This window comes from Panicum hallii, chromosome 2 (assembly GCF_002211085.1).
Source record: "Panicum hallii strain FIL2 chromosome 2, PHallii_v3.1, whole genome shotgun sequence".
NCBI lineage: Eukaryota > Viridiplantae > Streptophyta > Magnoliopsida > Poales > Poaceae > Panicum > Panicum hallii.
This window is the reverse complement of record NC_038043.1, coordinates 50,138,669-50,154,190: the sequence shown is the minus strand read 5'-3', so window position 1 is coordinate 50,154,190 and position 15,522 is coordinate 50,138,669. Positions and strand designations below refer to the sequence as shown.

At 45.6% G+C, this 15,522-nt stretch overlaps 3 protein-coding genes, 1 long non-coding RNA gene and 1 pseudogene across 4 annotated transcripts; 1 reads left to right on the top strand and 4 right to left on the bottom strand.

The window, feature by feature from the left end:
- Positions 1 to 124: 124 nt before the first annotated feature.
- On the bottom strand, positions 125 to 3,278 carry LOC112879612 (annotated as a pseudogene).
- A 1,601-nt stretch (positions 3,279 to 4,879) lies between these two features.
- On the bottom strand, positions 4,880 to 7,295 carry LOC112882442. The gene is made up of 4 exons (XR_003226668.1): positions 7,216 to 7,295; positions 7,000 to 7,121; positions 5,729 to 5,989; positions 4,880 to 5,616 (listed from the first exon to the last, which is right to left on the bottom strand). It is a non-coding gene; the product is annotated as an uncharacterized LOC112882442 (long non-coding RNA).
- A 2,561-nt stretch (positions 7,296 to 9,856) lies between these two features.
- LOC112879639 (auxin-responsive protein SAUR36-like) lies at positions 9,857 to 10,602 on the bottom strand. The gene has a single exon (XM_025943983.1). The coding sequence runs from the start codon at positions 10,304 to 10,306 to the stop codon at positions 9,857 to 9,859; it is 450 nt and encodes a 149-aa protein (XP_025799768.1). The 5' UTR covers positions 10,307 to 10,602.
- An 840-nt stretch (positions 10,603 to 11,442) lies between these two features.
- Positions 11,443 to 11,929, top strand: LOC112881216 (auxin-responsive protein SAUR36-like). Its single transcript, XM_025945897.1, has one exon. It carries the CDS (start codon positions 11,498 to 11,500, stop codon positions 11,927 to 11,929), a length of 432 nt encoding a protein of 143 aa, XP_025801682.1. The 5' UTR covers positions 11,443 to 11,497.
- Positions 11,930 to 12,589: 660 nt separating this feature from the next.
- LOC112879638 lies at positions 12,590 to 15,076 on the bottom strand. Its single transcript, XM_025943982.1, has 2 exons — positions 14,946 to 15,076; positions 12,590 to 14,075 (listed from the first exon to the last, which is right to left on the bottom strand). Exon 2 carries the CDS (start codon positions 13,886 to 13,888, stop codon positions 13,181 to 13,183), a length of 708 nt encoding a protein of 235 aa, XP_025799767.1. The 5' UTR covers positions 13,889 to 14,075; positions 14,946 to 15,076; the 3' UTR covers positions 12,590 to 13,180.
- Between the last annotated feature and the right edge of the window lie 446 nt (positions 15,077 to 15,522).

Genomic DNA, 15,522 nt, shown 5'->3' with positions numbered 1-15,522 from the left:
ATATGGAGAAAAAGTTACTAGTAAAAAAAGGAAAAGTGTGAGGTTGTTGAGGATCAAGCACGTGCTCCCATAGCTAAGGACATTTTGGTCTTTTGAACTGCAGGTAAATCAGAAAAGAAATTGAAAACCAATGGCATGTCAATCAAGAGTCAAGGATCGGCAATTTTGGAAAATCCATCTTGGTAGTGGCTAATTTGCGAACCCACCTGTTGAGAGTGTCAAAAATCCAAATTTCTGCATAGACATTATGGATGTGGGTTATTTCTTGGATGGATTCTTCTCAATCGTCTCTTTGCACTTCTTTCACACGTATCTTTTGACATTAAGATCAGAAACCTCTAGTACAATATGGCCATAGTTATATATATACAAGAAAGATTTGTCAACAAAAAGCTGAACGAGCAGATACGAGGAATTAAGATTCTAGTACTCCCTTAACAGAATGCCATCTTTAATGTTCTGAACAAGTGCTGTAACGATCGGATCATAGCCCAGTATAAGGCAATAATACCTTTGGCTTGCCATATCAGTCTCTGGCAATAGTGGAAGAGGTCGTATCTGAACCAAAACTGTCATCAAGTTTCTTCCACATCTCACCCTGGACGGTTATTTCCAATGCCAAGAAGATCCTAGTAAAGATATTTACAACAAGAATGATTATGGGTTCAAATATCGCTTGTAGTCATGCAATAAAACAAAAAATGTTGATATAAAATTTCAATTAAGACACAATAGACATGGTCCAAACCTATTTCCAAGGATTTTTCTGACAAAAAATATATCATACTGAGTTATTTTAAATGTAGGTCAGAAAACACAGCACTGTAGATAATAAGAAAAAATCTACAGATGGTGTCAATACCAAATGTAATCAGTATACGGTCATACCAAAAATCATGTCAATATATAAAGTTAGAAGTCAGATGGTGCATTCATTCCTGCAAGATTCCATTGAACTTGGGTGACTTTGAATCTAGCAAGAATCTGTGGGCAAAGCTCCTTAGGTCTTTCAAAATCTGCATTGATCTCATAATGGTGTTTTGGTTGGTGCAATCTTGAACCAAAAAATTTACCCACAACATAAGATATGATGGCATTCTTTCTTTGATAATTGGAAATAGATCATCAGCTCCCTGTTTGTCTTTATTACATCCTAGTACTACTGTGTTGTTCAATAACTGGTGCGTGGAAATTCTCATATAAACAAATCTCAAGAATGAATTTCTGCTTGTTCAAACTACAGCGCAAACTGGAGGGTGCATCAAGTAAACGAGCCAAAAAAATGTGGAGAAGTGTTGAACTCTTCCTTACCTGGCAAGCCTGTTCTTAGCTCTGGTTTCAGCTGTGCTGGGAATGTCATGGTTTGGTTTGTTAAACCTTTTCTCTCTTCGATCACACGAGCTCCAACCATCTGAGAACCTGCCACCACTTCAAATACAATAGGAAGAAAGAGTCAATAGTGTCCGGTAAAACATACTTATAGAAGTGGCAAGGGCAGGTGAACTTGACAGAAAATTATTTTCAACTGACAAAACAAGGACATACATCATGGACGCTCGAACAAGAAATTCAGCGCGGTTGACATTGTGGTTTTCATCAAACTCAATGGAGTGGTCCTTGATTTCAAATGATATTCTAAAGAAGCAAGATATTTTTCTCCACCCTAAAAAGAGTTGGAGAACTGAGCATCATGATGATTCCATAAAAAAAATCACAACTCACAGTCACACTAGAATAAAGTTAATGACCTGATTTCTTTATGTATGGATTCCCATTAATAGAGGTGTAGTCACTTTTCTCCAGAATCTGAATATGAGCAGGGAAAATTATGTTATAACCCAGCATAGAGTTTCAGAAGATCCTAATATTTGTTTTTGTCATAACTCACAAAGTTAAAAAAAAGGATCGGAACTGTTCCAGGAATTTGCATAAGTAGGAAGAATCCTGGGCTCCATGGAATCCATTCTCAGATTCAAATCAATAAGCATGTCCACTTAGGAACAATAATATCAAGCAAGCAGTCCGACTTCGACCTTTTATCTGTATGTAATGCTACCAAGATGTAGTTGGGTGCAGAAGATTACATAATGAATGCATACGTGTGAGGTAATGAGAGAAGATCTCGTTTAATATTGAGACAATGCAGCAAACTAAACCAAAATTAATTGTTACTGGACTTTAGAAAGTTACCACATCGAAGAGAAGTTTGATAATATGCCTTTTTAATTTCCCAATGAGCAAACAAATATAGCTAGACCATTCACACAGATAATTAGTCTTAACCCTAACATCACCACAAACAGCTACCACGTAATTACAGCACGAAAAAGCAGATATACATAAGGCATTAACTTCTATACACCCATAGGAAAATCCTAGGCTAGAAAGTAAGTGCAGCTCCTTCATTTCCTTCGAGTCATAAATTAGAACAGAACATAACTAACACGAGGTACAACTGTTTATCTGATTTTCAATATACAAAAGAGCTCAACTGTAACCTGCTAGGCGTCAGGCGTGAGTGATCCTCAGTGGAGATTGCTTGATCGCGTTATTTGCAAATTCCAGTTACGGGTTCACATCTCGGTAATTATGTCACTGCTACTTACTATTAGTAAAAAAAAGGCAGCCCGATGAAACTTTCCCAGTTACTAAATCCCTGAAATGGGCTCTGTGAGCTTGCAAATTTTAAGGATACGGGAGAAAGTAAGATTCGACAGGCACAGCAGTCAGCACGGCACACGAGCACGGAGCACATGAATGTGATTTGCCGGGTAGTGAGAGACTCACCGAGAGGGCTACCTCCTGGTACTTTCTGAAGTTGGCCACGGAGAGGGAGGGGAGCAGGCCCCCGTCGTAGGCGGCGGCGATGGAGCTCCCCATGGGAAACCCCCAGGGCTCCGGGGGCGGGCTCTCGACGACCGCGAGCCGGCTCCTGGCCGCCGCCGCGTCGGACGTGGTGTAGGGAGAGGTATGGGTCGGTGGCGGGTCCAGGGGAAGGGGCAGGGGCAGCGGCAGCGGCAGTGGCGATGGCGGCGGTGGCGTGGCGTGGGAGGCGGAGGCGAGCCGCGGGGACTTGGACGAGCGGGCGGGTTGCAGCACCTCGCCGCGGTGGTCGTCGTCGCTTTGCGGCGCAGCGGACGCGGGTGGAGGCCTTGGCGGCGGCGGAGTCGAGGTCGCTGTCGTCCATGGCGGCGGGAGGCCGTGCCGATGCTGTGCCGTTGGCCGTTGCCGTCGAGGAATGGGAATTGGTTGGGGGATAAGGGGGACTGCATGGGAGATTAATGTTAATGACACTGGCGCGTATGTGATGGGAGGCTTTGGCGGCGGGGCATGGGAAATGACACCACGAGTCACCACCACTCACCAGCGCGCGCTTTTGCTTCTGTAATGTGAAATGATTGGAATTTTTTTGCGACCTTGCTTTTGCTTCATTATTTCATTAAAATTAATTATAATAAGAAGTTGTAAGCAGGCTGAAAACTAATATTGATAAGAGAGAAAAGAAGAGAGATGAGAAGCACGTTGTAGCTTACAGCCGACTTAGACAACAAAATCAAAAAACATTACGAGACAGGTGAGCCATGTATTACTCCCGCCATTATCTTTTGTTAGACGTGGAGAAGAGTTTTTCATATGGAAGTTTAGAGAACGAGGTGGAGGATTAATGGAGCATTGAGCGTCGTGTTATATTCACGCAAGCATGCATATCTTCCTTGATATGAATCGGATATGAGACACTTTCTGGTGTCTTTCTTAAAAAAACTCCGGCTCAACCAACTATAGCGCGTGGTCCGCCCGCCAAAACGCCCAAAAATCGTGATCTGCATGCAAAAGATGCTTCGTATTTCAATTGACGAAGCTACCCCTTCTATTAGAAATGAAAACGAAAACGATAATTCCCGATTCTTGAGGACCGTTTTCGAGATTTTATCAATTTTGAAGGCGAAATGAAAATGAAAACAATTACCGAAATAATAAAAATAAAAATGGTAAAAAATATGGAAGTGAAAATGAAAATGATTTGGGCGTCTTCCTATCATTTTCGAGAAATACCGCATTTTTGTGGTATTCTACCATATTTTACTGTAGAAATACCATATCCACATATAATGCCAGCAGATTCTGCTATCTATATTTTTAGAGAGTCATGACCCATGAATCCTAACACCAGATCACAAGCTAACGACCTGAATTCATGGTGACTATGGATGGTTGGATATTTGGATTAATATCTTAATCATCAGTACTTGTGTACGAGATGTGTCAAGTTGTATGGTTAGTGTTGTGCTCTATGGTTTGACAAGTTTATCGTTTTCCAAAATATCGTTTCAATAAGTTTCGATAATTATCAATGTATTCTCGATCGTATATTTTTGTTTCCGAAATTACCGTAAAACCGATGCCGTTTTCATTATCAATAATATCGTATTGTTTTCATTTTCGATAAAAAAATATGAAAATAAAAGTGATGGAGCCTTTCGACAATCATTTCCGACCGTTTTCATCCCTACCTTCCATTTACTACCCCGCGACTTGTATATCGTCAAAACCGTGAAATCACGTACGCCCTATAAATGATAACCTATCCATTAGGGAGTCTTAACTTGAAGAGCAGTTGAGGCTTATTAAAACTAATTGTAGTACATTGCCGAATATAAACTTTTGCTGTTCTTGGTTCCCACTCACCCAACGACACGAATACTAGTTCAGTTCAAATACATGAATTAATTGCATGGCTTATTAGAATTAATTGCAGCACATTGCCGAATAGTATAAACTTTCGTTATTCTTGGTTCCCACTCACCCAACGGCATGATTAGTTCAGTTCAACTACATGTATGTATAGATCAAACAGAAAAGGAAATAGATAATATGATGATTTGCAAACACACACAAAGTTCCAGATGTGGCACATCCCTTCACTTATTTTAGTCATCTTCTACCTCCGTTTTAGGTAGAGGTGATGTTCACTTCAACATGATAACCATCTAGGTACCAGGTGATGTTCACTAAATTACCCTATCTAGGTACCAGGTGATGTTCACTTCAACTTGATCACCATCAACTTCTCTTTCTAGACTCGTAACTCTACGGGTGAATTCTAGACAGAATTTCAAATTCTTACCCTCTTCTTAGCTGTCGCAGGTTGTGATTATTCTTAGGTCCACCTCTATATGGAGTTTGAAATGTCGACGATAGGGCAATGCAATCACATGTGGGACTCAGTGGAAGAATGCACGTGGAGCCACAGGGAAAGGACAAGCTCCTCCCTAGGTAACAACTGAAGAGATGGACGCTTTTGCTCCCCATGGTCAATGGCACTTGCCTTGATGCTACCATACACGGCGCGGCTTCTCGAACCGAGGTCTTTGAGGTTCAACCTGACCTCAACATGGGTCTCAATGGCGTTGGGCATCACCAAGTACGTGATCTCCAACTTGCGGCCAAGGCCTCCATCAATGGTTCGTGTGTTGGTTTGTGTGTATTCCTCACCTTCATCATCCTCCATAATAACACTCCAACCTTCTTCGATGGCTGGGTAAACCATAAGCCCAAGGTGCCATAAACCTCTAGAATCCTATATGGTCCAATGGGTACCAAATCCACCATTCCTTCCTACACATGAAAGCATGAATGTGAAGGGTTTTAATTTAAAACAATATGTAAAGTATGTAAGAGGCATGAAGCATATGTAAGGTAGATATAACATATGGTAGCTAGTATATACCTCTTGTGCTGCCCCCTCCTGCGCCCTGTAGATACCTCTGGTATGGAAGTTTGCACGAGTGGACAATAATTGCACCGCACGTGGACCAACGGAAGTTCTCCTTTGCTCATAGGATCCACTGCTGCTAACATCCTCAGAGCCATCCCATCCCCGTGATCGGATCCAGTGCTGCTGCCATCCTCAGGGCCATCCCCGCGATCCTCCAGGAGAGCTGTAGCACCATCCTTGCCTCAGTCCCACACTTTACCCATCAGTTGATTCCTCAAGCGAGAGCGAAAAAAAGAGATATTAGCAAATAGGATATGTCACTACAGAATGTCATCAATCACCACAAAGTATTTTGGGACATATCTATAGTACAAACAATAATACAGCAAAGATTTACCAGATCGTTAAAAGATGAATTACACGGTTTAGAACAGATTGTTAATTTGTTATCATTGAATAAATAACCTTAGTTATTTTTCATAATCGTGACAGCTGGTCAACTACTAAACTCAAGTTGGTCTAGAGTTCACGCAGCACTCAAATCTCTCTCAACACAGTATGCACACCACAACCAAATACACAGTATGTTCTTCAGAATAGACAAAGAATTCCATAGTTTTTTAGCTGCTGTCCCATAATTGCAGAAAATAAAAATTCTTGCACCAATAGAAATGAGTTCTCAATTCAGTACATTTTATATTAATAGTTTAATATAATTTCAGCTTAGTACAAACATACTCTAAATAGAAGTCAACTGCACTTCCTTGACATATCTGCAGTACAATTTCGCATTAAATAGTTGCATTTTTTATATCTTCAGTGCTCATAAGTATAAGTATTCTATAGAACACCAGAACTAGAAGCATAGACCACAGAAAAGATAATTTTACTTGTCGTCAGTTCCTCATTATTTTAATTCCATGAAAAATTGATCTTTCAAGCAAGCCTAAAGAGGCCGGCAGTACCAATCAGGCAAACACGCTCATTCAGCCAGATGAGCAAAGGACTAATACAGAAGCACACACATGCATCAGTACCTTCCCGCAATTACTCTAGTGATGCAGTTTCTTTTGTCTAAATCTCCTTCTCTATTTCACTTCTGAACAAGCAGATCCATCTCAACTCATTCAGCCAAAGAACTGAATCAATCATATACTCTACAGATCCATCTCAACCACATCACACAAGACAAAAATTAAAGAATCTAACAACTCATCCAGCCAAAGAATTGAATCAAACAAGAGAATTTGAAAGATATGCCATATGGAGTATCTAGCATCTACCTAGGACAGGCAGTTCGATCTGCGATGTGTGTTGTAGTAGATCGTTCAGGAAAGAGGAAGGACTGACGGATCAGAAGCAGCAGCTCGCCATGGTCTTCCACGGATCTTTCTAATGCATATCTCTTGGAAGAAAAATCCAACTAGGGTTAGGAGGGAGGGAGGGAGGGAGGGAGGGGGAGGAGAGAGGGAAGGGCAGAGGAGCAAGAGAGGGCTCACCGGCGATGAGGCTGGACGCGGTCGCCGGCGATGAGGACGCCCGTGGCCACCGGCGATGGTCGCGCGGGGACAGGGAGACGCGCTCGAGGGTCGAGGCTATTTAGAGATGTCATCTATTTATACGTTCAGCCTATTTGTGAATTTGTGGTCATGTATGTATTGCTCGGTCAGGTTCCTACTTCCTTGTGATCTCATTCAAATATCCTAAAATATGTTCAAATGTGCTAAAATATGCTACCCCAACTCCTAGTTAATCATGACATGTTACTAAGATACATTGTGCCAAACAATACAGCTAAAAAGTTAGTAAGGTGCAAACTCATCATTTCACAGCCACTAGACAGCAAAACTAACAGAAGTGCCAAATTAGGCACAAAAGTTGGAAGTTGATGTCAAATAAGATATTGTTTGCCTTTTAGGATTAGATAAGGTATTAAGTCATCTTCCAGTACCAAATAAGGAATTCTCCCCCGGATTAGCGTGCCCGTCGTTGCCAGGCCGTCACCGAGATGCTCGTGAGTTCCCACCTCACCGGCGCTCCCCTCCACCCCTTCCCCGATCCGGTGGCATGGCGCATCAGCTGCTTCTCCACCGCGCCAGCGCCAGCGCTCCCCTCCGCGCCACTGTGCATGAGCGTCATCGCCGCCCAATCTGCCGTGCCGTGGCCGGTCGCGTCGGCGGCGCTTCTGGCCATGCCGGCGATTCCTCTCCACCACCGCGACGATCTGCTTCGTGGCTGTAGACGGTGGTCATGGTCCTTCATGGCCAGGCAGGCTGGTGGTCAGTAGAACCGAGAAGACTGCATATTGTGTTTTGAGTCCGGTAAATTATGCAAGTGCTATGCAAATTGTGACTGTATAGGAATTATAAAGATTGACATTGTGCCAGTGTGGCCAAGCTTGCCATTGTATTATAAATTGGTTCTGTGATATTATTATCAATGGTATCCACAAAAGGTATTGCTGATAATTGCTACTTCAGAGGCTGCATACTACTGAATATTACACACAACCCAAAACTATCTAAACATGATTCAAAGGAGGCTGATGATCTGTACTACCAGAAAGGAACACCGTGGTTGTTTTCTACTGAAACAGGTCGTGCTCCCGTTGGGCCAAAGCCCAGAGGAGGGCAGCGCATAATCTGCTCACCGTCGGATACGGTCAGATTTGTCAGGAGGCAACGTTAGACGATCACGTCCTCAAAGGAAATTCTTGAGTTTTGTGTGCCTGGCATTTTTCTAGATAGGACTTAACGATGCTATGCTTTCAATGGTAGGTGGCAACATCCTCATTGACGGTGTGAGACGCCTGCGTGAGTTCGTGAATATCGAGATGTGCCGACTCAGTCCTTTGGAGATGCTTCTAAGGTTACGGTTTGCATACGTGTATTTATAAGAATGAGTGTGCATACACCGTGGACGTTGACGTTGACTATATAATTCTAAAAAAAACAACCGCTACCCTAGCATCCGCACAATCTGATCTCTTTTCTTAATATATAATATGTAACGTAGTAAGTGAATTATTGTTCCAAGAGCTCTTTCCACCGCTACCTAGCTCGGAGCTCTTGGGAACTTTCCTGGCGGGAAACGCGCGCGCTCGGCCGTCTGTTAGCGCTATCTTTTTCCAGTCTCGGCGCTTCTTGTAGAGTGGGCTTTTCTCACACAAAAACCAAAACAATTCGAACAGAGGGCCTTCAAAAAATAGAGGGAGAGGGGCAGTGTAGGGGGCTCGCTGCCGTCTTCGCCGCGGTCGAAACGAGTCTGCCCCTGCCCCCACCCCGCCCCCCCGTCGCTAGCCAAGCGATGCCTAGCCACCGACCGCATGAGGTCCGCCCGCCGGCTACACGATGCCGGCTGGCGACGCGATCCTCCCTTCGCCGGCCCCATCCCAGCGGCGACACCCTCCCCAATCCACATCGTCAACCACGGATCCAGCAGAGGTTGCACGGAGGCACTACATCTTGCAAATTATCCGTAAGCTTCTTTCTTCCACACAGTCTTTTTCCCCAATCTGACAATGCACATTTTATCTTTCATCTGGGAAGATTCGCATCCTAGGCATGCACTTTTTTTTCCAATCTGAGAATGCATATCCTATCTATCTGGTCAGATTCGGAGCTACGATTCTATGAATCACTTACCGATGTTCATTTTTTTCACTTGAATTAACACCTGGTATTTGGATCTCAACACTATTTTGTGAAATTAATTTTCTGATTTATTTTTAATAGATTTTATCAACTGTTGAACATGCCTTATTTTTGTCTAATATAGATTTTATTTTTCATGTAAGGGAAACGATGCCGTGCCGAGGTACTACTCAACTGAAATATGCTTGTTCATGCTGATGACGACCATGAGACTACAGATATGCTTGAGAAAACTTGGATCGCTAGGATATCAGAATGTGCTGCCATGCGTACTGCCGACGCCCTCTCCTTCTGTTCCCAGGAGCCCGTCGGCCGACGTCGACTTCTTTCTGCTTTTTACCATGTCGTTCATGCAACAAGATGAGTTCAGAAAAGGACATGTATGAAACCAAGAATCTTTTCTACCATTTCATTTGATTCCATAATCAGATAATCTTACATCCGGCTAAACAAAAACCTACTACTACACACCAGCAGCTAATGACAGCTATACACAAACAGCTGACGGGCGCATGAGTCCCATCGACGGCGCCACGCCGCTGACACTCTGGTGGCAAGGCCTGACCATGGAGCTCAAGAACGCCCTCATAACCTCTTCGGAGGCGTCTCTTCTAAGCAAACACATCGCGTACTGCACCACCGCGGCGTCGCAAGGCAGCGAGATCCTGCCATCGTCGCCGGCGAACCCAAACTCCTCCTGCGCCATGCTCAGCAGCTCGCCGAAGACCGCCGTGCCGAGGTACGCCAGCGGGACCTCGAACCGCCTCCCGTCGGAGGAGTACACGACGCAGTGGCCCTTGCCTGCCACCGACGACGTTGATGCGCCGCACGAACCTTCGGCTTGTTTCCCCGGCGCCGACGTGAGCCTCTTCCTCGCCAGGGCAGCCATCCTCTGCCACTTCTTTGCCATTTGAACGAGTCTCTTGGCACTGACCATGGTTGCTCCTACTTTTTTGGCTGAAAATTCAGAGAACTTCTGTTCGTATCAGGTGGTGTTCAGCTACCAGGTGTGGTGCTTGCCTTGCCGATGGAATGGTGAAGTGCTGGGCGCTAAGCTGATGGATTTATAGGTCAGGCAAAGAGGAGATGATTCAATTCAAGTGGAGCAATCATATCAGACAAGCAAGAGACAAGGTCATGAACTCGGAACATGCAGTGTTGCAAGGGGAAGCTGCGTGTGATTTTGATTTGGTTTGGTTTTCTCTGGGGCCATCTGTTTGGCACTTGTTGGAGCCACTAGTACAAGTACTTGGATGATTGGATCGCTAGGATATCACGATATGTGCTGCCATGCTGCCATGTCTCATGGGTCATGAGGAGTTGAGCACCACATGTACATCGGGTCCAATTTGTCAGTACCAGCTGCTGTCATCTGTGATTTCTGTGCCCTATCTTAAGATATATGAAAGTTTTTGTGCCCACAACACATCATTTCTGAGCGATCAGGTTTAAGTCTGTTCAACGCCCCAGAGACAAGTTGCTCGACAGCTCCATATCACTTCTTCAGCTTGCGGTCTGGTGGATCAGCAGAACATCATGTGAACTCCATTTCGCCCCCGCTCCTTCTCGCAGTTCCTGAGTTCCCTACAAGGACCTAAAAGATTGCAGCTCGACAACTAGCTCTCAGCCTCTCCGTTTTATTTGAATTTTTCAAGCCTTTAGTTCCAACCGAAACATTCAGTCCATGCTTCCCTGTCTCCATTTCCTATGTGCGGTGCCTTGGTTTCAGCCTGAAGAAAGCAGTTTTGGAATGGACCCGGACTGATGCCAGATGCATCTGATGGCACAACTGCTAGCTGAACGATCGTGGCCCTCACAATTCATGTCGGCTTCAACTAGCATGAGGTCCTCGTCCCTTCCTCACTTCATGTTGGCTCCAACTAGCACGGGGCCCTCGTGCTCCAACACCCCAACAGGCACCGGCACCGGCACCGACAAGCGCCAAACACCCGGGCCGCATCGACATTGCACTCATGGCCATGTCCCAGGCTCACAATCATCCCACCCATGTAGTCGAGCGAGCTATATATTCAGAGTCAGGTGGCCTCCGAAGACCATCTCAAACAAAGCATTTCTAACTCTCTCAGAGCTCGCCAGTTTGCAGCAAAGAAGAAAGAAGAACCTTACCATGATCAGCTCGAAGAGGATCGCTCAGCTGTCCAAGAAGTGGCAGAGGATGGCGGCGCTCGGGAGGAAGCGCCTCACCTGGGGGGCGGCGGCGGCGGCGGCAACGGAGGCCGACGAGTGCTGCACCTCCATGGCGAGCAAGGGCCACTGCGCGGTGTACACCGCCGACGGGGCGCGGTTCGAGGTGCCATTGGCATGCCTTGGCACGGCAGTCTTCACGGAGCTCCTGCGGATGTCGCGGGAGGAGTTCGGCTTCGGTGACGGCGACGACGGCAGGATCACGCTGCCCTGCGACGCCGTGGTCATGGAGTACGCCATGTGCTTGCTCAGGAGAGGCGCCTCTGCCGAGCTAGAGCAGGCGTTCCTGAGCACCGTGGCTATGCCGTGCCACTACGCAAGCCGTGTGGCGCCGTGTGTGGCAGCTTGCTGTTAGTTAAGTGAATGTATAGCAGTAGTTCATCAGTGTAGGTAGTAGGACATCAGAGCCTTCTGGTCCAGCAAGCGATCAAGGAAGGTGGCGGCTAAGCAAGTTAGCACCAGTGTTCATGTTCACTGGCTCACTGTATACATCCTTCGCTGCACAAATAAATATCTTATCACAATTTAGGGTCCAATCACTTGCAGTTAGTTTCTTCATCGCAATTTTCTGAATCCAAACCTGAAAGGTGACTGCCACTCCTGCTGCATTGGTTAGAGAATCACCAAGCGATTACTTCCAGATTGCTTCCATCCAGCTAACACTACATCTGTCCTTAGTAAAAGCAGGGAAAGAACCTCTCGGTCCAAATGGCCAAGTTACAGATCTAATGATATGTTGAGCATACAAAACAAAGCAACTTGTATCAGAGAGATGACTAGTAAAAAATCGAGGCAACAACATTCATAAATCAGGTTTAAAAAATGGTAAGGGAAGTATTTAATGTTCATTGGGACAAGGTGGTTCTGCACATCCTGTTATAATTGAGTAATGAAATCTCCTTGGTGCCATTTCATGAGAAAGGACATGTCTAATTCAGTAAATAATAGTGCTGGTGCCTTGAAGCAATGAAGCCAAATTCAGTAATAATAAGTTATACAGACACATGCAGATGCATCAATGACAAACAGCATTAAGCATTGATACCAGTTGATTCGGATCCAGCTTAGCTCACAGAAGAACACAATCAAGCATCAGCTTGACGTAGCAAATAGCAACACATGACCGAAAATAAAAATGCTGAGGAAGACGGCCACTGCCAGCCTCCATTTTTCAGTAGTAACACAAGGCTCAAAACAAAGCGCCCAGAGCTCATATAACATCCTGGGATATCGTATGGAGAAAGTAAATGGCCAATTGAAAGTTCGGATAGTATACAACATCAGCCACATGGTCACTTGCAACTGCAAGGCTTCTCACATTAACGAGGTAGGGAAGAGCCATGCCGCTGGTGCCTTCCCACCCTTGAACGAACCTGAGGGCATCGGTAAGTAGGTCCTGCCGTCAGTCATGCTGTGCATAGCATAAGAATTTGTCTTGCCATTCCAGAACCAGTCGCAAGTGCCATCATCCAGGATGAAGATACAGTTCCCCTTTAGCTTGTACAGAGACACAAAGACAGATCGCGAGTAGCTTTGGCTGATGTACAGTGCCTTATCATCACCAAGGCTTGTCACACCCACCCACCTTAACGAATGGAAGTCTGCCTCAAAACACCTTGAATTGAATCCCTACTGGCTTAGTTGATCCCGTGTTATCATCAGATGGCATACCAAAGAATGTCGTACGGATCATAAGCACTGCACCATGTGATTCAACCAGAACATGATTGATGGAAGTCACGCCATTCTGCATCAAACTGAAGGTAAGAGACGGAGTCTCAATGAGGCACTCAACCTGAGAGATGCTTAGCTTGCCATTATCGTTGTCCTCTCCAACATCAATGGCCACAAGGTTCTTGAACTCATCAAGGACAAACAACTTACCTCCGTAGAGCATCATGTCTATGTGCTGATCTCTCCTGAGAAGAAGTCTACTTACAAACCATGAGTTAGCACCTGGCCGGCACAAAGCAATGGTATACACAGGCCCAAGGTTAACAATGGCAGCAACAAGGAGGGACGAGCACACAACTAACTTGTACACTGGCATCTCAGCATCCATGTCCAGAGATTCTTGGGGCATCTCTCCCCCCAGGGTGACAGTTAAATTGACAATGTCCTCAGGCTCCTCGATGAGGCAGAGACAAGATAGTTTAGGCAGTGTCAAGGTGACCTTGGAGCAGGGGTTCTTCAAGGAGTAGGTGCCATCACATAAGAAGACAAGCCACTCGCCACAGCCCACAGGAGCTGTGATAGCCCATGTTCTCGGGGAACTGGAAGGATTCGCTGTGAGGTAAGCTGAAAAAGGTACCATCAGGGAACGCCAAACATGGCACAGGTGGAGGCAGGCAATGCTGCATGGCAGAGAAGCTCCAATGGCGGCATACAGCCGCGAAGCGGACACAGTCAGAGTAGGCAGGAAGGTGGCAGAGAACCAGGCCAGCGAGCTCTGTTGGGAGATCTGACCAGGATTGTGGTTGTGTCATCTTGCAAAAAGGAATCTGCTCCAGGGAAAAAAAAACAATAGCTGTGAATAGCAGAGCCAAATTGCATCCTTGTATCATAGTATACATAATTAAGGAATACAACAACGGCCAATGGATGCAAAGTTTCTGCAATAAATACATATCCCTTTGCTTGTAGCGACTTGGATATATGGTTCTTTGTACTTGGATATAATGTGGCAAGTGGTTTGGTGGCTACAGGTGATTACAGCTGCTCAAACCCAACCTCACAAGACATCTATGCAGGTGATGATGCTACTGTTGTTTCCAGGCGCAAATGCATTTCTTACTGCTCGATGAAATTAATGCAATTTTACTCTTGTCACCAAGCATGCGCCCACATAATTAGCCAGCTACCCTGCGAATTCCAAAAGCCTACTCGTACTTGAGAACATGCGGCACCGCACCTAAATCTAAACATTCCAGATAAAGAGATTCACGTTGCATTTCGAGAACAAGAGATCGAATACCCACTGTGGAGTGTCGAATAAAAAGATGATAAATCGGTAACATTTTCCCACATTTCTAAAAAGAGGGGGGAAACAAAGATCGGATATGCTTGTGATGGCCGATCCAGGAGAGGCAGCCAACCCCAATACGTCAGGTGAACACAATACAGACGTCAGTACCCCGAGCGATGGCGCCTCTAATCGATCCTCCTATGCCAGCCAAACCCAAAAATCAAATTTCGGAGCAAGACCAGCAGCCCACCCCAATTGGAATGAACCAAACCACTCGCGCCGCATAACCTCTAGTAGAAATGAAAATGATGAAGCTTGAGAAGGGTGGTGAACTGGCGCGGCCAAAACCCTAACTAAATCAAAGGGGAACACAAACCCACACCAAGATCAGAGCGTTTGTGGTTACCAGCTCGCCCCCTGGGTCGTAGAAGGTGCAGTCACGTGTCGCGCGCCGGAATCGTCGCCGCCTCGCCGGACGGCGGCAGGGTAGCAGCGCTAGCGTACTGGACTAGAGGCCGCCCTCGCGCTCGCTGGACTGGTGGGCGTGGAAGAAATGGGACACGACCAGGGAAAACGATTGGTGAACTGGGCCGTAACTCACGGGCCACGCGAGGGCCTGTGTGGTCCGGCGGCCTAGGAGGAGAAGTGATCCGTGTCCATGGAAGCCCAGTGCTTTTCCTCCATAATCAATTAACGACTCCACCCACCTACCAATTGTCCCGCCCGCCTTCTACAATCTCTCAATCGTCACTACACCACGGCTTAGCCTGCCGCCCCGGCTTCCTGTCAAGATCTTTCAGACTCTGTTAACATTGCAAGAAACTTTTTTATAGGTTGGAGTATTGGAGAAGATGCATGCATGTGAGCACAACACAAGGACACAAATTTAAAGTGGATTTTAGCAATTCTGTTTAGTTTTTCCTTCACAACCGTTTAACTCCGGCAACGGAGCTTCAGACCATTCATGCATGTCGATCGTTACG